Here is a 21572-nt window from a genome sequence, read left to right on the forward strand (position 1 = left end):
ATCGCGAAACGGCGCGGCACCTTCCCACCGCTCAGCCATCACCACAAGGACCATTGTGCAGTCAGTACAGATGCGACTGAATTCGTCCTGTCGAGTACTATCTCGAACACTAGGTGATGTCCAGAGGCAATGCAGGTACAATAGCCCAGCCATGAAGATGACGTGAATCGCTCCCCAAGTGTAGTTCAGCGGACGGCCGACGTATAAACGCCGATAACCATGACAGATCGTTTTTGCGGCGTGTACACATTCGGAAAAAACAGCTTCGGAAGTACCCCTGCCATCAATCAATTGCCCACGATAGATATAGAGAATGGTGCCACTGTAATTTAAATCGAACCAGTCTTTACTGGAAAAGATGGTCAAGGCATCACCAATGCGCGGGCCGATAGGGGGCGCTGAAGCCCGCCACTCTTCAGCTTCAGCTCGTAGTTGCTGAATACGACTTATATATGTCGGGTGATTCGGGTCACAGGCTGAGATATCCGAGTATAGAGAGGTATGAATGCGAGCCCAAAGCCATCGAAGCCGAATAACATGTATTGCGTTAGACATAGTGGTCGGAGGGTCACTAGATGAGCCCCGAGGTTTCTCGCGGATTTCCGACGCGGTGAGGGCAGAGTCGTTAATGTCTAGTGGAAACTAAAGCATGTCAGTCAAAGCAAGCAAACCTGGCATGACAATATCCATGCGTACTTCTGCGTCAATCTCTTGTGGAGGTATACCAAGGGGTCGACCCAACATGCTTGCAGCGGTACAATCAATAATATAGGCACACCAGAAAACTCTCTTTTGCAATTCAAGTCGAAGCGGCTCCAGCGATGATCCTGTTCGCTTGACCCGCCGGTGATAGCCCAACTCAATACATTGGCGAAGCGCCAGACCAGATAATTTCCTATTCATATATTACTCAAGATCTCTCTGAAAGGGCATAGCTCGTTGCTTACCATATAGATGGCCCAACCGGCGACCGGAGAGAATACATTGCGCAGCAGAGAAGAGCTTGTATTGCTTCTAGATTGTCCTGTTCGACAACGTGGCCTATATAAAGTTGTGCTGTAATATACAGTCTCTAGAAGGGTAGGTAAGTCATGCTGAGCTTTTAGTGAAGAGTATTGTCGAGCTTGCTTACTTTTGACAAGACTTCTGCGCGCGGTAATAGTAAAGCACCAACGGCGTAGACCTATTACAATCAATCAAACGACTCGCCTCAAGGATGTTAAAGCTTTGATTACCATATTGACGAAGAACAATGACACAGGATCAAATTCAGAACTCTCAATCCCAAGAGAAGGCCTCATTATTTTTGTCTCTAACATTCTGAATGAAGGTTCGTGAAGAAACGGATATTGAGGGTGGATATTTCGAAAGTATGCGTTGCTAAGCATCACACCTGTGTTGTAATCTGGTAATGGGCAGGGTGTCAAGTGGGAAATCTGGTCGTCAAGTCCGCCGAAAGCAGCGGTGGTTTTCTCTGGCACGAGCTTCTGCAGGGATGAACTGATGATGCGGGAGAAAGCAAACGCAGATGAGGATCCGAGATAGTGTGGTTCCGCTCCAGCTGCATTTAGGCTTAACATTCCAACCTCTGAGGCTAACTGGCTTCTTGCATCAGCATCTTTGCTGTTCTGGACGGTGACCGAAGTGATGCTACTCTCCTCATCGATGAGACGACTCGATGGTAACGGGGAGTGGTTGGCTTCAGGAGGCGCCGCTCTCTCTTGCAGTAAAGTCTCGAGCTGAGCGACTCGTTCTTCCAATATTTCCACATAGTTACGTGGACCTCGTCGTTTTGTATTCGGATACTCTACAAGACAACCTAGTTCGCAGTAAGAATCACGGTTGATAAGACGATGAATAAGCTGTCTACTCACTCAAGCCTAGCCGCAGACAATTCGCACACGCTGGGAGTTGATCATCACACTAAAACATATAATTAGAATTCGATAAGCTCGGGTCCTCGAAAGTATCGTTGAGTACAGACTTTCAGCTTTCGCTCTTTACAAGTGATGCAGGCATCCTGGGCTCTGATTCCTGTTGTTCGCCTGCGTTTGATGGGTCCGCTTGGAACTCGTTGCGAGCCACTATTGGGCAGCATGTTGCAACACCATCAACAGTCGTACGGCGATGATTCTTCAATAGAAAACTTGACACTGCGCGATATCTCTAAGTAATGCGGACTGTCATGTCTTTCCGTTCATTACGAGGTCCTCCGGTTCGGATTGAAGGAAACTGTCAAGTCCAACTACTCGAAGCCTCCTCCGCACTTCATATCTCCTCAGTGGGGGGCACCCTGGGGTGCTAGTGCACCTGCACTGGCGAGACTGGTTATCTTCTGTGGCTAGGGGCCAGGGGCTGTGGCGCACCTAGGCTCGGTTGTCAGGGTGGGGGGCTAGTGACGTTGTGCCGGAGCTCTTTATCCTCGGTTTCTATCGGAGCTTTGGGGGAGCTCAGGAATTATGATACTCCAGGCTTATGTGACGCTTCCCTCTCCAACAACACGCAGCTGATTAACAAACTGCCCGGGGTCCCATCTCTCCTATCTTTATATGAGCTCGAGATCTCCCTTGGTGTCCCTTCCATCAACCTTGGACGAATTGCCTGTCAGTCGGCAAGATGAACCCTCTGAAGAGCCTACGACCGATTGCGTCCCGCATTCAGCCTACCAGTTTACCTCGACTGTCCCGGCCTTTCTCTGCAAGTGCGAGCCGCAAATACGAATACATTCAGGTGTCAGAGCCAAAACCAGGCGTTGGCCAAGGTGATTACGACGTTTGAGGTCGTAAATATTAGTCAATTACTGACAAGCACCATTAGTTACGTTGAATCGACCAAAGGCGCTCAATGCCCTGTGCACGCCATTGATCAACGAACTCAATGAAGCTCTCCTCGCTTTCAATACCTCAGACAGCGTCTCCGCCATCATTCTTACTGGATCGCAAAAGGCTTTCGCAGCGGGTGCAGACATCAAGGAGATGGCTCCATTGACCTTCTCCCAGGCTTACACCAACTCCTTTATCGAATCTTGGTCTAACCTTACCACTCAGGTGAAGAAGCCTATCATCGCTGCCGTCTCCGGCCACGCCCTTGGTGGTGGATGCGAGCTTTCGATGATGTGCGACATCCTGTACTGCACCGACAACGCCAACTTCGGCCAGCCAGAGATCAAGCTCGGCACCATCCCCGGGGCTGGAGGCAGCCAGCGCCTGACGAGAGCGATTGGCAAGTCGAGAGCAATGGAACTTATCCTCACGGGCAAGTCGTTCTCCGGGGCTGAGGCTTACCAATGGGGACTTGCTGCCAGGACCTTCCCGACTTATGAAGAGCTCATGGAAGCAACTCTGAAGACTGCCGAGACCATCGCAAGCTACTCGAGAGTCGCCATACAGGGCTGCAAGGAGGTCGTAAACAAGAGCCAGGACCTACCGCTGAGGGATGGTGTCGAGTTTGAGAGGAGAGTTTTCCACAGCTTGTTCGGCAGCCAAGATCAAAAAATAGGCATGAAGGCCTTTGCAGAGAAGAAGAAAGCTGAGTGGACTCATGAATAGAGAAGCGGCCGTTCGCAGACTGGCTGGATCAGCAATCAGCACTTGGAGGTGGTCAGCGGCTTGCGGCGCAAAGTATCCTGGACTTTTGAAGTGGGTGTTCTGGCACTGTAACGGCGCATCATTGTAAGGTATTGGATTATGGAACAAGATCGCTTAGGCCGAGCCATTCAGCGAAGCCACTATCCTGCAAGCTTCCTCGGAATAATGACATTGTGGAAGCTTCCAAGCTGCAATATGCACCTATGGCGTGGATACGAGAGCTGAAGAGGCGGCCAATAACCTTGAATCTCAAATCATGCTGCCTTGGATTCTGTGAAGAGATACTGCGTGCCATTTCTTTGGGACTTTTTTTCTCCTACTCTATCGCCCCGCGCCCCGCACAGTCATCCTTGTCAGCCCTGTTAGTCCCTTGGTGAAAGCTCGTATTGCAGTGATAGTCCTCCCTCCAAGTCTGCGAATCTTTTTCCCACGCAACTCTCCTTGACATCCTCCCTCTCCACGGAGCGAAGTTGCGTCAGAATGGACTCACCAAGGCCAGCAGTAGATTTAGAGAAGGAACTAACTTGCTCTGTAAGTCTACGCCATCATAACGTCCCGCCGGCTTCGGCCCGCTCCACCATCCATCCAGGCGCTAACCGCTCTCCTAGATCTGCACAGAACTTCTCTACCAGCCGCTGACACTGCTGGACTGCCTGCACACTTTCTGCGGTGCTTGTCTCAAGGAATGGTTTAGCTGGCAAGCCGCCGCCGTCGAGAATGCGCAAACTCCCCCGGCCCCCGGTTCGCCGGTCTTTACATGCCCGTCATGTCGGGCGCCGGTCCGAGATACGAGGCACAATGCCACTGTCGCGACGCTACTCGACATGTACCTGACGGCGAACCCGGACAAGGCCAAGCCGGACGACGAGAAGGAGGAGATGAACAAGAAATACAAGCCGGGCGACACAGTGCTTCCCAAGCTTGATATCCTAGAAAGGACCCCTGAAGAACGGCGACTAGACCAGCAAGAAAGACGTCTAATCGATGAGGTGCGGGAGTTGAGTCTACGGGAAGCTGTCGCGGATTCGTCACAGTCAAGATCGCGTAGAAGAGGTGGTGAGAGTCGGTCTAGTGACGGCAGGACTAGGCGAAGCAGGGATCCGAGCCGAGAGTCCACTCGGGAGCCAAGAGAAAACCCAGCACGAGCTGCTCGAGATCGTGAACGGAGAAGGCAGACTACTGAGGAGGACAACAGGCGTAGGGCAGAGCAGACCGTGATGCTACAGCCAGAAACTGCCTCTACTAGCGAGCGCCGACGGCATCGTAGCGAGTCGAGACAACGTCGGGATGACTCCTCTGATACTCGGAGACGGCAAATTGAACACCAGTCGTCTATTAGATCACTCATCGGGTCATCCGATGTCGAGTCGCTGGATATGGATCGGGAGGTCGAAGAGTTTGCACGGCAGATCCAGGAAGAAGGCCTCTTGGACGGGCTTGATCTAGACAATATTGACCTCACAAACAACGACGAGCTTAGTCGCAAAATTACGGAGGCGTATCGCAGGCGGCAGCGGGAAAGGACACGTCATGACGGAAGCAGGAGAAGTAACGCGAGCGGTGCATCACGGAACTCTGATCCACTAATATCAGAAACGAGACCACACCCGCCAAGCTCATCACGATCGGCGAGTCGGCAAAGGGCTCATTCAAGCCATTCAAGGACACCAAGCGCTACAAGCCAATCTGAAGAGCGAAGTAGATATCCGCCATCTGCAAGCACGACTCACCTAGAGGTTCATGAGCCCAGGCGCCGTCGACGAACAAGCGGAAGCAGAGACAGGAGTGCAACAGTGCCGATTGCACCAACTCAACCAGAGACAAGGCCTGCTGCTCGATCACAGACTGATTTGAGTCTTAGATCTACGAACAATGGCCCAAATGGAAATAGGCCGAGCATTTCTGACGGGCGGAGCTCAAGCTCCCCCATTGTGGGCACAAACTCTCACTCAGTGGAGTCTCCTACCGGAACTGTCTTGCCTTTCAGTGCCAGGGCTGCGGGCGGGCTGAATATCTTGCAACCCCAGGTGACAGCTGCGGTCGAGCTACCAGCGGCACCCGTGAGGAGACGGCCAGCTGATCTTGTACTTGCACCAGGAGCAAATTTCGCTTCGCGGTCAAATCCTTCAAGCCCAGGGCTCGTATCTCCTCCGTTTGACTCACCAGGTCATTCAAGACAACGGCCACAACTATATCAAGAGCCATCAATCACTTGCTCGCGGTGTGGTAGAGGTCATATCGAGTACGAATTACATTACAACTGTGCAATTTGTAAGGATGGCAACTGGAATATTTGTCTTAGCTGTTACAGACAAGGCAAAGGGTGCCTGCACTGGTACGGCTTCGGTTTCGGAGGCTGGAACAAATGGGAAAGATATCGAAAGACGGATCCGTCTCTCGCGGAACCTCATAAGCTACTTGCCAGCAGATATATTCCCCCGAAGAGCGCACCTGGGGGAGCGGAAGGACGTAACACGCTCACGACCGAGGATCCTGATGACCGTCTCCAAAGCGGTACTTTCTGCGTGAGATGTTTTGCTTGGACAAACGACTGCTATTGGCGATGCGATGTCTGCAATGATGGCGACTGGGGGTTTTGTAATGACTGTGTTAACCAAGGGCGATCGTGCACGCATCCCTTATTGCCTCTAGCGCATTATCCCGCGGAACCTACGCCACCTCTTCATAACAGCCCTCGATCACAAGGCCGGCCTTATTCTGCTTCCGTCATGACTGGGCCGAATGCTCCAAGAATTGGACCATTTCGGGCTCTGACCTTTACTACGAGGTGTGACAACTGTCGAAATCCAATCCCGCCGACCCAAAGTCGGTATCACTGCTTCTCTTGTACAAGCTCCATCGAACCTGACTCACGGCCTGGAGACTACGATATATGTCAGAACTGCTATGTAAAAATTGTTACAGAGAAGCGAATCAGTCCAGATAACGGACCGGGTGGCTGGAGACGTTGCCCGCAGGGCCACCGCATGGTTGTGATAGGTTTCCAAGATGGCAAAGGCGGACAGCTGCGTTACACGTTGCAGGATCTTGTAGGCGGACGCCGACTGCAAATCGAGCCTGTTGGCGATTCCGGCCTGCAGAAATGGTTCTGGTACGAGGGCAACCAAAAGCTGGAGAGGCTCGTAGCGAAAGATGTTTCGGCTACGGCTGTCTCAACGGATGACTCGGCCACTTATACAGACAAGTTCCCACCCAATGGCGGTATAGGTTGGCGAGCTTTCGCACGATGGACATGGCTTCCTGCTGCGGGGTCAGAGGACGAGTTACTCTTCCCTAAGGGCGCTGAGATCCGGGAGGTTGAGGATGTGAACGGGGAATGGTTCCATGGCGTCTACATGGGCGCTAAGGGACTATTCCCTTCTCCATACGTACGTATATTAAACGACAATGCTGCGTAGACATAATGGCTGGCAGCTTGTCTCAAATCAGGAGTTTCTAGGGTAAGATGTTGCATGAAGAGATGGATGGACGACTTGATGAATCACGTAGCGCATTAGGATTTGAAGCTATCTAATGAAAAATTGACTCATGCATAATCAATTGATATCAACAGTTTTTCAGCAGTTTAAAAACTAGGCACAGCTGGAAGTATGTTCCATAAATGGTCCTTCGTTCCGTTGTCCTCGAACTGGACGATGTTCGCACTATTAGCTGTTGACATACCATCAACGCCCGCTAATTTGTTGCTATTCTTGTTCCGAATGAAGAAGAGACCACCGCCCTGTGAGTCCACTCGCCATAGGTGATCGTCTGTCCCACTGTCCGCATACTGTTGCAACTGTGCACTGTTTGATGTCGACGCTTGCTGCACAGCCAACAACAGGCCGCTGTTGAGATTTTTCAATTTAAACCAGCCGCCTGGGGCCGGTATAAATTGCCATAAATGATCACGGGTCCCGTTATCATCATACTGCTGAATATTGGCGCTGTTGGCAGTCGACATCTGAGCTACTCCCATGAGCTTCCCACTGTTTTCATTGCGGATTTGGAAGATAGCCGCAGACCAGACTTCAAACTCGGAAAGTCCCCAACCAGTTCCGCCGCCGGCATTTGGCGCCACGACACGCAGTTGAGAAGTTGTAATTGCTGGGAATGTTATCTTCGTTTCAGTGTTAGACGCAACTGATAGTGGGCTGCGCTGTTGGTTAGGCACTGTGACCCAGACACTACCAGTCCAATACTGGAGATCATAAGTAGACGGGATCCGGACTCCGCCACCATCGTCGTAGAAGAATAGTCGAACGTCGCTTACGGACTGACTTCGCCGAAGGTCAACGCCAAGATAGTCCTGCGCATTGGGACTGTTGTATGACGTCCAACGGGTGTTTTCAGGGATCCCAGTGCGCCAAACGATACCATCAATCGCACGCGCAGCATCATCAACAGTAAATGTGTATGAGGCAAACGCCTTGGTCAGCTGAGGGAACTGTTGTCCGTTGGCAGCGATGTTGACAAGCGAATTTGAAATCGATATAGATGTAGTGCCAACATTGACTTGAAGAGACCCCAACGTGTCACGCATGCCTGCGAGATTGCCATCAACGAAGACCCTTAAGCCCTTGCCCTGATTGTAATGCAAGCCTGTGTTGTCCCATAGAATGGTAACAGAGTGACCATGGTATGCCGCATTTTCAAGGGCAAAATAGCTCCATGTGGAAGGTACCAAGGGACTTACAATAAGCGTATCGTCTGGCTGTGCACGTAAACCGATAAGTCCGGCTATGATATTGTCAATGAAGGTCGAGTGATTATAATCTTCACTTCTATCGCTATAGTCGTACATCCATGTCTCTGTATCTGGATCGTGAGCCTCTGCAATGTATGGCTTGCCATTTTTATGCTGGGTAGCAGCATAACGGAGAAGGAGCGTGTAATAATCAGAAGACGTAATGTAAGTCTGCGACGGATAGTCATTGAGCACATTTGCTACAGCGGTCAGGGTTTGTGCTGTGGCAAATGGCCACGAGGGACCATCCCAATGACAACAATTCTGCGCCTGATACATAAACCAAGAGCTCCGTCTTTCCGTAGTTGTCGGGCCGAACGGCGATGAGAAGCCCTGTGAATCCATGAGCTGAGTAAAAGCAGCCAAAAAGGAATTCTGCGTTGGCATATTGAACATCCATGGAATGTAGCCCATGATTTCGCGAGTGTCGAGCAGTGTTCCAGCCGAATTATTGTCGCGGGCCTGATGCTTAAAGAACTGAGCATCTTTGTCCCAGAGGTGACTCTGAAGAGCGTTCTGAAGAGAATCGGCTCGTGCATTATATTCGGATGCCAGTGTAGCATCACCTTTCAAGCTCGCGATGGCAGAGATTGCTCGGGCATCGCCATACTGATAGGCATTGATGGTAGGACGGAAGCCAGCGCCTCCATGATAAGCATCCCCTGATTCAAACGAAGCTGCTGTATATTCTGTAGCATCCCATACTGGGACCTGCCAGTACAGTCCGAGATTAGAGTCGAAGTGGTTATCCCATCCACGATATTGCTTGACCAAGTTGTCGAGCTGGCCAACAGCAAAATCCTGATCTCCAGTCACCAGGTACTGCTTCCACACGGAATCGGCAGCCCAGAAACTGTACTCATGCGCCCAGTCGGACGTGTCTTTGTTTAAGGCCTCAGTTGCAGGCTTCGGGAGCTGTCCTGGCCCGGCAAGCCAGAAGTCAACAATGTCCTGGCCATACTTCAAGTCACGCAACCATCGGCCCTCGTTGATATGGTGGCCCGCCGCAGCCACGATGCCCCCGTAAGGCGCCCCATAATCGACCGGGTGTAAATACTCGCTAGCCAAATAGCCATATTGCGCACCTGTGTAAACTAAATGTTCCTTATATGTCTGCCAGCGATAGTAATAAACATCCTGAATCTGTGGCTCGGGGACGTCGAGAAATGGAACGTTATGCTCAAACCAGTCGGGGTTTTCTACGTTGCCAAGGAGTTGATTGTGGTTGAGGAAGTTGGTGCCACGGACATGCCGTACTGCTACCAGACACACAGTTGCTGTAAACACATGCATCTCGACATGCCGCAACAAGTCGCATTCCGGTCACCTATCAGCGTTCCCGGGTTTCTGTTCAACTATGACTCAGGTTCTCGAGAGACAAGTTGTTAATAAGATTCGTAACGTGCCCCGGGAACTTATATTGATCGTCTCGTGGTTCCATCCGCGATGCAAAGTGGCTCAAGTCTAACCGTTGATCGATGAACCAGAGTCTCAAAGAGGAAGGAGGCATTCAAAGAAACCACATAGCTCACGTATCCGACCGAAGTATGGCCTTGGTGTTAATATGAAATGATTGGTAAGATAATTAACCTCCCATGCTGGTCTAACAAGCGGTGACCTGGAAGACAAACAGCAATGGGCTTTTTCTCACGCGATCTCTGTGACACTCTTTTTAGCAGATTGGACAATTATTTAGAGGAGTAGTATCTTAAAATGAGTGACTAGTGTTGCTTCTTCAATTAGGGTGGGTCATATATGCCACTACATAGGCTTCCAGGTCTTACGACATAACTGAACCATGTGATTGAGTATGGCTTTGAAGATCCTTCTGCTTACAGCCAGATTTAGTGTTGAATTGACGAATCGCAACATATAACGAATACGCCAAAATCCTACACTGTAACTCCGTAGGAACTCATATCCCCGCATGTCAACCCACGTAACAACTCTATTTTTAAAAGCAATGTTACATAAGAGCCAACTCTAAGCCACCCCTCTCAGCTCATACTTTGCCGAGTAGGGGAGCCATGACAAGCTCTGTCACCCTGCCTCAATCTACAAAGTCATTCTCTAATTAGTCGGTAGGCGCATGTAGTCCTTTCAAACTTAGGCACACCATTACTACAATCTCTTGTCAAGAACTTCCAAGATTGTTACTGAATGGTACAATTAGGCACATTGGAGCATCGATATATAACAGAGGCCACTTGTAACTCAGATTTGAAAATACACATCGTAATTCTCATCAACAACTACAACGATGCCAGTCAACTTTTCGTATATAACTTTCTTTTCAGCAATTGAACTACCGCTTGTGAAGCCGCGTACGAGAGCATACGGTAGATAATAGAAGTATGTTTTTAAAGCCAGCTGCATTTTCTATTGTATAGATGCTATGGCTCTGCAACAAAGCACTCATCAAAAAGTATATAAATGATACTCATAGCTTCAATGCTGGCCGCTAGCACTTGTTAATTAACGTTTTAAGGAAGAGCCCATTTTCTTACCGTTTCCAGGTTGAAGTCGGTCACTAAGCACATTCGAGTTAGTTAAATGTTCACAGACACATGCTAATTCGATACTTACCCTCAGCCATTTGAAGTCGAGACATCTCTCGAGGTCCAGCTTCTCCATCAGCTAGGCCGTTGTTTTCCTCCCCATTTCTGGCAACACGCCACATCCATAAGGAGGTGAACTGATCGGGAGTCCGTTCCAATTGGTTCTTTACATGCTAGAAAAAAACGTAAGAGCCATGATCGTGCAAGAAGAACACCAATTAGACTTACCCTACCAAGAATGGGCAAAAATTTGAATGCATGTCCACTATAGAATTTTGAGTAAGATCCCATAGACCGAAAGAGCAAAGAAGGAGATAAGAAAAGATAATAAAATGGAGATACTCACGAGCCTCCTGTGCAAATGAACAACGAGTCTGAATACCCAGGGACATAATCAATGACATACTAAGCTGTGTCAGTGTTGTCCCAATACAGCGTTAGCTTGCGGGCTCACATTGTTGTCGATGCTGTCTGTGTACCAGCACAACTACATGTTGTGTTAGATTGAGTGCTGTACATTTGGCGAATTGTATCACTCACCCTACTCTCTACAAATGGCAGGCCCACTAGCTCCGGGAAAGCCTGAGAAATGACCTCCTTCATGCGGGAGAGTCCATAAAGCGGTACAGTGCTGATAGGATTCTCAGTGTATTTAGTCCGAGGAATTGATATACGACTGCTAATTGTTAGGGGAAGAAATTAAGGAGAGCCGAACATGTTGCGGAAAAGCAAAGGCATACAGATTTTGTTCAGTCGGGTGATTCTGGAAGTTAGTCCACTGTGCACAATCAATCGATTAGTCAAGTGCCTGAGGGAAAATGGCAGCTGGGACTTGCTTTTCGGCCACGGAAACCAAATTTTAGTCGTCCATCTTTGGTAATAGGAAATCCGTATCCTTGGTAATAACTGATTCGTTGTTATGAATTGTCTCTAGATTTGAACAGTCGTGCTTACTCATCGCCGTATCCTCTACGATACGACCACACAGGACAGTTGTCAGGATGGAACTTTTCCCACAAGTCTTTCCTATGCTTAGGAACATCCATGAACATGACAGTCCCCGCCGTTGCTTCTACTGTACGATGGGCTTCAGGGAGTATTGACGTGGTCCAGCCACCAGCTATGACAATCACTCGTTAAAATTGGAAGTTGCAAAGACTGGCAATCGAAAAGAACTCACCAGCAACTATCACCAGGTCGCCATAATGACTACGACCATCGCACGTCTGAATACCGGAAACCCTCTTCGTTGTGCCGCGCTTTTCGATTATCAAGGTTTCTAGCTTGCCTGCAGGATCGCCTAAAATGAATTGAACGCCAGCTTTCTGGCATAAGAACCGAGCGTAATCACAGGCCTGTATCATGCATATCATCAGCACTGGAATAGTCACCCATTGTGAGAATTTCAGTATTCACCTTGTCGGCATACATGATACCAGCATTGATGTCGATGAAGCCTTTCGTGTTGCCATCGTTGATCTTATCGATAATGTGGTATTTCTCAACCCATTTTGGGCTAATTTTCTTCAAACGTTCCTCGTCCTCAGTCTCACCCTGTCACTCGCTCCATCAGCAATCTTGCCTCACAAGAATATCTTCTATTATAAACATATACCTTGATGAACTGCATTTTCCGTTGTTCAGGTGCGGTCTTTTCCATCAATTTCAAGCTCTCTGCATAGTAGTCTCGCATTTCCCGGCCTTCTGACAGAAGATACGAGCCGCATATGCAGAGAAGTTGATCTTCAGGGGTAAGAGAACCGGGCAGCTCAGAAGCCTTGCTCTTCTTGATATCACGGTTCCATGCTAGCCAAAGATTCCGGGCTTCGAGTGCCAGGTTTTGATAGCTAACTCATCGTCAAAAATTGGCACGGAAACTTTGCTGGCCCGCATAATGTGCTTACTTCAAATTATCTCCATATGCCATGCGAAAGACTTTGTTGAGGTCAGCAGAAGCGCCATCACAGCCCTTCGATGGATCATAATGGTTTTCGTCAAAAGCGCATCGGTCAAAAACAGTAATGTTCTTGTATCCGCCACGGGCAAGCCACAAAGCGGTGCTGAGGCCGAAAACGCCGCCGCCGACAATGATGATCTTGGAATCAACGGAAACCATTGTTAGTCTTGTATTTGAACTAATTGATGCCAGATAATAGCAATGTAATTTGAGAGGAATTTCCGAATTCGAAGGATTTGAAATGTTGAAATGTTGTGCTTTTAATCATAAAAATGGTGCTAATCATCGCTCATCGTATCTTTCCGAAAGCTCGACTAATGAGATGGAATACATATCGAGCCCTATTCGTATTGACCTTCAAGAGTATGAGGTTGAAGAGCAAATACCTACCTACAATAAGGCACCGTATCTTTCCACGAGATGCCACTCATGAAGGCGGAGATCGTCCCTGAAATGTGATTGGTGTGTCGTAACTTTCCGAACTCTTTGACCCAATCATCTTACACCCTATTCCAATTCAGTCATGGTTCCATATGCTATCCAAAGCTTCTATCAAGGAAATTCCCGAGCTGAGGAGAATCAATTGCACGTCACTCACCAACAATACTGGGTTAAGTCATATGGATCACGAAAAGCAGTGCGCCAGCATCTCTGCCGATATAAGGCGGTGTCCTCACTTTTGTTTTTAAGATGATGCAAAGAAGAACTCGGAACCTGTCTATTAGAACCAACGTGTTTTGTATCCCGGTATGATGAATCTTCGCAACATTGCTGCCAAGTCACCCTTGGCGAATTATGGCAGAGCAATCAGAAACACACCACGCGAAGTTGTTTTCAATCGCAACTTGATTCTGTCTGCTATTCTATATGCCATGTCTGCTATTCCCGCAAGTGAGTCTGACCTGGTTATACATACCTGTTAAATCGCCTGCTAATCAGTCATACTAGCCTGGGATCAGGGCTCCTCTTCGGTCATTCCGTCTCTTCCCGGCTTTCAAGAACAATTCGGAATCAGCTCTGGAGCGAATCCTAAACAGATCAAGAATTTCGTTTCGATCGTGTACCTTGGCTATGCTTTTGGTGCGGCTTTGTCATTCTTTATCAACGATCGAATTGGCCGCCTTTGGTCCTTCCGCCTTTACAGCATAATTTACATCGTTGGACAACTTGTAGCGACTTTCTCACCTAACATAGCAGGACTATATGCTTCTCGTATTATCTCAGGCTGGGGGATTGGTTCTCTGACAGTCTCTGGTCCGATGTCTATAGTCGAAATCGCGCCGACAGAAATCCGCGGGCTTCTAACTGCGTGGTTCAATGTCGCTATGGGATGTGCGCTGACTTCTTCCACCTTCACCGTTTACGGTGTTTTTGCCCATGTTGCCACTAGCAGACTTCAGTATCAGACGGTGTTTTTCGCGCCATGTATCTGGATGGCTATTTGCATAGCGGCCAGTTTCTTCGTATGCGAATCGCCGAGGTGGCTCTTCCTCACCGAACGACACGATGAGGCCGTTAACATGCTTATAAAACTTCGAGGCCTGCCTACCACACACCATCGATTGCAGATAGAGCTCCGAGAGATTGAAGAGTCAATACACAAGGAGCGAGCGGCTTTTGGTGATGGCGTCCATACACTCAGCTTTACGGGCATAGTCAAAGAGACTTTCACTGTGCCGGCTAATTTGCGACGCGTTCAGCAAACACTGGTGTCTTACGCACTTGCACAACTATCTGGTGCGAACTCCGTCACCTCATACTTCGTGCCTATCTTGACCCTGATGGGTGTCGGTGGTGGAACTTTGAGAAATCTATTCCTGTCCGGCATGTACGCCATGTCCAAATTGTTTTTCACACTAATTGCTTCATTCTTCTTTATCGACGCTCTTGGCCGCCGGAAGTCGCTCTTCATTGGGGCAACTTTGCAAATGATATCGGATCTTTACATCGGCATTTACATCAAATATAAACAAGAGGACGCTGTCAACGAGTCTGCGTCACAGGGAGCCATTGCATTTATCTTCTTTCACGCGCTGGGTTACATTCTTGGCAGGTCAAATTACCCCAATTCAAACGGACGACTCTCTAACTTATACCTACAGGCTTGTTTGTTCTTCCCTACGTGTTTGGCGGCGAGCTGTGGCCAAATCATATCCGATCCTTCGGCGGCGCGATCTCTTCCTGCTTCCATTGGCTTTTCATCTACGCCATGGCGTATGGCACACCGTCGCTTCTTGAGAAGACCAACAACTGGGGAGCTTTCATATTCTTTGCTTCTTGGTGCTTTATTGCTCTCATTTATGTGTACCTGATGGTGCCTGAGACTGCTGGCCTGAGTGTTGAAGAGATTGACGATATTTTTAAGGGCCCGTGGTTCAACGCTTACAAACGATCCAAACACCGGGAAGTGATTAGTGGCGTCGAGAGCGATGGCTCGGAAAGGCTCTCGTGAGTATCTGGTTATACCTTTTTCTACTAGGTTGATGTACTAATTACATTGAGTATCCAGACGTGAGCAGAGCAAAGGAGCTTTGGAAAGGAACAGAAATTGAATGATTCTCGTTCTAGGTTTCATGGATGGTTGGTGTTTTGGTTATTTCAGTCATCGTAGCTATCAACCACAGATCCTTACATAGTGTAAATCACTCCTATAGCAGCGGTTGAGCAACTCATTTGAATTATGTTATCGTGACGGAGGGGATCATGATCATGCACACTCGCTAAATATGTAAGGTTCCGTCTGGTTTGAATATACATGAAAGTGTTGGTAGTCGAAAGGCCGGTCGGTTTTGCAAGGCACTGGGAGGGAGCCGTTGTCAATCATCAGCTTAGCGAGGGACATGTATCGAAACTGGAACCTGCGAGGCAGTTAGGCTGCGGGGCGCGTGTCTAGGTACTTACTTCTGTTAGTTCACTATTTTGGGGGTAGATACAGTACGGGTGGACCCCTGACCCCAGCCCAATTAAAAAATGTCCCTTCTATTCGCCATCCCGTGAACCGCAAGCGGGCACTCAATCTGCTCTGCGCTAGTGAGGCGATGTACGTACCAGCCTAGACGGCCAGATTTCCCATTATTCAAGATTGCAGTTTCGCGACAGATTTTCCCAGCCAGAGCTTGCACTCCTTATCACACAAAACCGACCTTTTTCGCAACGCGCCCTCCAGTGTCACTGAATATCTAAAACTTGAGTATTACCGTGAGGCTACCAGGCTTTCGATATCAACGAACTCACATCCTTCCCCTAAGAGCCGCCCCGTTGAAGCCGCGTCAAGATGGATGCCGGAGAGCCTGATCAGACCCCTTTCGCTGCCGTCAGCGCGCAGACATCTAAGTTGCAGAGGGTGCGTACTCGGTGTCAGGGGAAGTCTACAACAGACTGCTAATACGATTCAACAGCAATATCAAGCCCTGCTCGACCAGTCTACCCCCTTCGTCCTATATCGATGGATCGGCACTGGTGTTGGTCTCTTCCTCTTCTTCCTGAGGATTCTGCTGGCGCAAGGCTGGTACATTGGTCCGTATCTCTTGCAGATGTTCTTGTTGAGAAGATAACGTTGCTGATGATCGTCTAGTTGCGTATGCGCTTGGCATCTACCTTCTCAACCTGTTCCTCGCTTTCCTCCAGCCCAAGTTTGACCCCTCTAACGAAGCCATCGACAATGATATGGAAGATGGCTCAGCTGGTGGCCTGCCCACCAAGCAGGACGAGGAATTCCGACCATTCATTCGAAGACTGCCAGAGTTCAAGTTCTGGCACTCGGCCACTCGAGCCATCGCCATTTCCTTCCTCTGCAGTTGGTTCGAGATCTTCAATGTCCCGGTCTTCTGGCCAGTCCTGGTCATGTACTGGTTCATCCTCTTCTTCCTCACTAGTGAGTCCCCCAAAAATGTGTACAACCTCCCGGACACAACGTTAATCTTGTCTCTAGTGCGCAAGCAAATCCAACACATGATCAAGTACCGCTACGTCCCGTTCTCATTCGGCAAGGCTAGGTACAACAAGAACTCAAACTAAATAAGATGTCGCACGAGATTCTCGAGGCCGCTAGTTGCTTCAAGGGAATAAGCTCATCCTATCACTGTATTATGACCAGCATACTCTGCGGAGCTCATGACGATACTACGTGTGTAATTCTACTACACCTTTTAATCAGCAGCCATGCTCGATGGTAACGGCTGCGAGGCTGCAAATTACGGCGCCTTTTTGCCATTCTTGGGATACAAGGCACTTTTGCTGCCAGGCTCGGGAGGGACACGGGGAGTATGTGTGCAAAGGCTGTAGGTAGACTGTGGTTATGGCAACTTTCATAGATGAAAAACAAACAAATTTTATCAAGCACAAAATATTTCAAGAGTCCAATTCATCAATTCAATCGTGAAGGTGTTTGCAACGACGGATTTGTGGTGTACTGGTGGCTGGCTTCGTTTTTTGGTTAGTATTTTGTTGTGAAGCCAGCCTTGAGCTTTGTCTCTCCAAGGTCAGCCTCACGCCAATTTCTTTGAATTTACGGCAACCTCACCCCAAACCAAACAACCACCAAAAAATTGCCCTCCTCCACACCACCAACATCTCGACCTTTTGTCGCAGCTCCTTAGCTGTGCCTGAAGCACTTGATTAGGCTTTCTTTCAAAATGTCTCAATCTTCTTCGCGCGGCAGCGAGCGCGTAATTCATCAAGATTTCATCGCGCGAATCCGGTACTCGAATGCGCTGCCACCGCCGCCAATCCCACCCAAACTTCTCGATATCCCAAACACTGGTCTCTCCAGCGGCGTATATACAGCAGCCGGCTTTGCCTCTCGTCTAGCGCGAGAGCAGCCGCTGAACATCGAGGCCGATGCCGAGCTTGGAATGCCATTGGACCTGGTGGGCATGCCCGGGATCTTCGATGGTGACGAGAGTTGTATGTGGAGATCCTCTGGGCTGCAGCGGGAGAGCATATGCTAACATCTACATAGCTATTCAGGCCCCAACTCATACACCCCAAGTTCATCCCCATGATCGAGCGCTCCTGAGACCTCTCTCCACACTCGGAAAACCTAAGGTCTCCGAATCAGCAGTGTCTTTCCTGCGCCGCACTGAGTATATCTCTTCAGCTGCCAGTAAAACCCATAAAGACTCGGGTGCACTGAGGTCGTTGAACAACAACGCTTTAAGACGGCCGCTGAAGAGAAAGTCGCCTGAGCCAGAGGCCGGCTCACCTGCTTACATCAAGCGCAAGATTGCGAAGAGCTTCCAAACCGGGGAGCAATTCGCGAAGAACCCGCGCACGATCAAAAATCCTGCACCAGCCAAGCGAGCTAAAGGCATCAAGGTTAAGGATGCCTACCCTCTGCTACCCGATCTAGATGCTTTCCCCGACTCAGGCGCGTACGTAACGATCAGATTTCAGCACAATCCGGTCACAGTAAGTGACACGTATGATGGCCGCCTTCTGTCCGGCATCTTCAAACCCATCGAGAAGACTGAGGCCGAGGAGAAGGCGTACGAGCTGGCGCTACAGGCGTGGGAGGCGGACCCGACCGGTGCCCGACCAGCAAATCTCATGAACTATGACTACTACCTCGCGGACACGGCACGATCTGCCACCAACTTCCGCGTCAAATTTGACATCACAAACCCGGAGCGCGAGGACGAGAGCTTGTATACGGCGCGCACTAGCGATGATGATGCCTGCTTCATGTTCAACCGGCTGCGCGCGTACGAGACTGCCCATGAGACCGAGCTTGATCACGCGACCAAGTACGACGACGAGATCATCATCGCCACCTCGAAGGGCAGCAGCGATGGCAAGAAGGCGGCGTGGTACTATCCGGTGATGCAGCGCAGCACGATCCGCGCGCAGCGAGGCAAGAACATTGGCCGAGCTATCGGTGTCGCGGGCGAAGATGAGCAGGTTGTCGACCAGTTGGAGGTGACGGTTGAGGATCCCACAGAGGAGATTCTCGAGTACATGCGGAGATATAAAGAGAACCCTCTCGGAATTAGCGATGAGGACGATGAGGATGCTGCCGGCGACACGCAGCCGTCGCAGCATGGAAGAGATGATGACGGCCCGACAAACGGCCACCATAGCGAGGATGCTGCGGATTCTGCCGATGAGCCGGATGCCGACGGCGACGATGATGAGTAGCTTTGATACCAATGCGAGGTTGGAAATGAGGCGAATGTTGTACTCTAAAACTCGGCGATCGGACAGCGATAGTGAAAGGTAATTCCAGGAAATGATCGTTATGAGATCAGAAAACAAGGGGAGAACCGATATGCGAGATTAGCCTTCATACAAGCTGTCGTAGGCTTGATAGATGTTTGTAGGTGGTATCATAGTATGTATACATGTAAGATTGCATCAGTTTACCGATTCCATTCATCCAACACGTAGCAGCTCAAATAACGCCCTTCCATATGCATGTGCCGTGTGTGTCCATATCGTCATGAAGACTTTCCGCCCTAACAACGCCTATTTCTACAAAGTCCAAGGAGCCAAAGACACGCCTCTTCACTCTACGACGACCCGGGGACTTTCAGGGGAAAACCCTATCTTGTCACGATCATCATCAATGACTCTGCCATACCTATACATAGTCAGCAAGGGTAGTCCTCTGCAGCGGACGTTGCAGTGGATGAGGGAGCTTACTCTAGCAATAGCCTGAAAAACCAGACTTCCATGTCTTCTTTTCTGAGCACCTTGTTCGCCCAATCTCGTCCTTGCATAGCCATGCGCTCGGCATCATCTTTACCCAGGGTTCTGTCCTCGAAGAAGCGTACCGATTCTAGCCAATCATCGCCCTGGAGGCTCAAGGGTATGTAATGTACCCAAGGCTTGAGCCACTCAAAATGCCATTCACGGAAGATGGCCCATTTGAAAACAAGGCTCTTGCTCCGTAGGAACGCGTGGAAGCGGCCTGAAAATGCATTGCCATCTATGTCAAGGAGGAATTTATAACCCCAGGCCTCCTGCTGGTCAGCGGCGGGCGCAATGTCGAAGAATTGCTCTTGGGCAGTACAGTCGCCAGGGTCACATTGACCAACATGGGAGAAATGGACGTCCATGATATCCTTGTAGTCGCTGCGAGCGACGTCCTTGACTTTCCAGTCCTGGTTTTCTTCATTGCCGTTGTTCTCGAGGACTCTTGCCTGGTCAGCAGCGTTGATTTTCTGGACAAACCGCTGACGGTGTTGTCTCCGCCACCCTCCGTTTCGGCTGTAGCCACCCGTGGTCGACCCTCGCCAGTATAGTCTGTCTTCTTTATTCGCCCATGACATGTCCTTCTTCTCAATATATTCGACCTTGTCAAGCCAGTACCATGGCGACGGATATACCAAGTCCGCGTATGCCGACAGCTTTGACTGCGAGAAGATTGGGAAGAGATCATGAACCACAGTGCAATAATTGGGATGATCGAAGAAGCCGTACGTGTTCCTTAGCGACGGTGACAGGCAGATGTCTGACATTGCCGTTGTGTTGTATACAAATCCAAGTTCCCCTAGCCCATATGCGCCAACGGCGTCGATCCTGTCCTCATCCTCAAGAGCACGTGCAGGGCTCTCTGCAGGGCATGACATTCGTGAAAGAGACCAAATGGGCTGGTGCTCAAGAATGGTGAACCTCGTCGTCCTAACTTCTTCGAAGCGAGATCCATCGTTCAAGCCTTTCGGCCGCTTTGTGAACGAATTCCGTGGCGTAAGAACAGAATTTGCAGCAGGCATGTTCACCGTCTTTGCAGTCTGGACCAGCCGTGACATATCCGCATGCTGCAGAATCACCCTTGGCTCGTCGTGGATGTTGAATGCTAGGTCCATACTCGGGAGATACTGGACGAAATTCTTCATCATTTCCTCCACAGCCTCTCGTTTGTATTCCTTCCCTCCCTGGATGTTTGTGATCTTCCCCTGCCGCAATTGAAACCCCATTAACTGGTTGGCAAACCCCATTGCCTCCTTTGCCCTTGCTCGGATTGTCGCCGGCTTAAGGCCCCAGAATGGCGTCAAAAGCTCGTGTATGGTATCGAACTCATCGATCAGTTGCACCCCCCTTTTCCTGGCGAATTCGTACCACTTGTCGAAGTTCGGCGGCGGAGGAACCTGGTAACGTCTTCGATACTCTGCAACGGCTTCTTGTAGTGTCCTAGACTGGCGCTCTCTCATGCTCTCCAACTCTCTCTCGGCGTCTGTGATAAGGTGCCATACTGGGTGTGTCCCCGCCGGTGCCGGCTTTGGCTCTCTTCTTGGTGGCTCTGGTTCCGCGTCGACATCGCCTCCAGGGCCATTCAATGGTGATAATCTTGTTCCATCTGAGCTAACGATGGGATCCGGTTGCGTGGATGTCGATGTGAGGCGACGGATAGAATATGTGCAGAATGTCAAGAAAACCAGAAGCGCAAGTAGTACGACTTGACGCGGCCGCATCTTTGGCACGCGACGACGGATCATCCGTCCGTGAGGCACAATGACGATTTAAGAGACCCTTGACAGAACGCCGGTATTTCAACGACCTCCTCACATACGGCGCACAGAATCGAAGTACCGGTACCGTAACAGCATTGCATGAGAATATAGTGTACAGATTAATGGGAATAACAAGACACAGATAACAAGACGCAAACAGGACTTTAAAGTTGGACAGTATTGATTATTTACAGGGGCGTCTGTCAGCTAAGACTGTACGCAAGTTTCTATGCATGCTCCCGCGAAAACTCTGGTACCTCTTAATCTTCGCTT

At 49.6% G+C, this 21572-nt stretch overlaps 8 protein-coding genes across 8 annotated transcripts; 5 read left to right on the forward strand and 3 right to left on the reverse strand.

Annotated features, from left to right (window-relative positions):
* Positions 1–2616: 2616 nt before the first annotated feature.
* Positions 2617–3548, forward strand: UCRPA7_2237 (putative enoyl- hydratase protein; the record flags this gene model as incomplete). Its single annotated transcript, XM_007914822.1, has 2 exons — positions 2617–2761; positions 2818–3548. The coding sequence occupies 2 exons, from the start codon at positions 2617–2619 to the stop codon at positions 3546–3548; spliced, it is 876 nt and encodes a 291-aa protein (XP_007913013.1).
* A 519-nt stretch (positions 3549–4067) lies between these two features.
* On the forward strand, positions 4068–5277 carry UCRPA7_2238 (putative ring finger domain-containing protein; the record flags this gene model as incomplete). The annotated part of the gene is made up of 3 exons (XM_007914814.1): positions 4068–4118; positions 4196–4614; positions 5181–5277. 3 exons carry the CDS (start codon positions 4068–4070, stop codon positions 5275–5277), a joined length of 567 nt encoding a protein of 188 aa, XP_007913005.1.
* A 1297-nt stretch (positions 5278–6574) lies between these two features.
* Positions 6575–7052, forward strand: UCRPA7_2239 (putative ring finger domain-containing protein; the record flags this gene model as incomplete). The annotated part of the gene is made up of 2 exons (XM_007914804.1): positions 6575–6976; positions 7038–7052. 2 exons carry the CDS (start codon positions 6575–6577, stop codon positions 7050–7052), a joined length of 417 nt encoding a protein of 138 aa, XP_007912995.1.
* A 3765-nt stretch (positions 7053–10817) lies between these two features.
* UCRPA7_2240 (putative fad dependent oxidoreductase protein) lies at positions 10818–11495 on the reverse strand (the record flags this gene model as incomplete). Its single annotated transcript, XM_007914825.1, has 6 exons — positions 10818–10864; positions 10921–11065; positions 11121–11157; positions 11239–11297; positions 11347–11379; positions 11433–11495. 6 exons carry the CDS (start codon positions 11493–11495, stop codon positions 10818–10820), a joined length of 384 nt encoding a protein of 127 aa, XP_007913016.1.
* A 256-nt stretch (positions 11496–11751) lies between these two features.
* UCRPA7_2241 (putative sarcosine oxidase protein) lies at positions 11752–13008 on the reverse strand (the record flags this gene model as incomplete). The annotated part of the gene is made up of 6 exons (XM_007914808.1): positions 11752–11798; positions 11866–12012; positions 12073–12192; positions 12284–12446; positions 12508–12739; positions 12797–13008. The coding sequence occupies 6 exons, from the start codon at positions 13006–13008 to the stop codon at positions 11752–11754; spliced, it is 921 nt and encodes a 306-aa protein (XP_007912999.1).
* Positions 13009–16123: 3115 nt separating this feature from the next.
* UCRPA7_2242 (putative rer1 protein) lies at positions 16124–16866 on the forward strand (the record flags this gene model as incomplete). The annotated part of the gene is made up of 3 exons (XM_007914827.1): positions 16124–16192; positions 16248–16365; positions 16424–16866. 3 exons carry the CDS (start codon positions 16124–16126, stop codon positions 16864–16866), a joined length of 630 nt encoding a protein of 209 aa, XP_007913018.1.
* A 617-nt stretch (positions 16867–17483) lies between these two features.
* UCRPA7_2243 (putative rna polymerase ii- paf1 protein) lies at positions 17484–18984 on the forward strand (the record flags this gene model as incomplete). The annotated part of the gene is made up of 2 exons (XM_007914828.1): positions 17484–17754; positions 17810–18984. 2 exons carry the CDS (start codon positions 17484–17486, stop codon positions 18982–18984), a joined length of 1446 nt encoding a protein of 481 aa, XP_007913019.1.
* Positions 18985–19484: 500 nt separating this feature from the next.
* UCRPA7_2244 (putative glycosyltransferase family 90 protein) lies at positions 19485–20417 on the reverse strand (the record flags this gene model as incomplete). The annotated part of the gene is made up of 1 exon (XM_007914830.1): positions 19485–20417. The coding sequence occupies one exon, from the start codon at positions 20415–20417 to the stop codon at positions 19485–19487; it is 933 nt and encodes a 310-aa protein (XP_007913021.1).
* Positions 20418–21572: the final 1155 nt, after the last annotated feature.

Source organism: Phaeoacremonium minimum (genome assembly GCF_000392275.1).
Source record: "Phaeoacremonium minimum UCRPA7 unplaced genomic scaffold PA7_03_scaffold_155, whole genome shotgun sequence".
NCBI lineage: Eukaryota > Fungi > Ascomycota > Sordariomycetes > Togniniales > Togniniaceae > Phaeoacremonium > Phaeoacremonium minimum.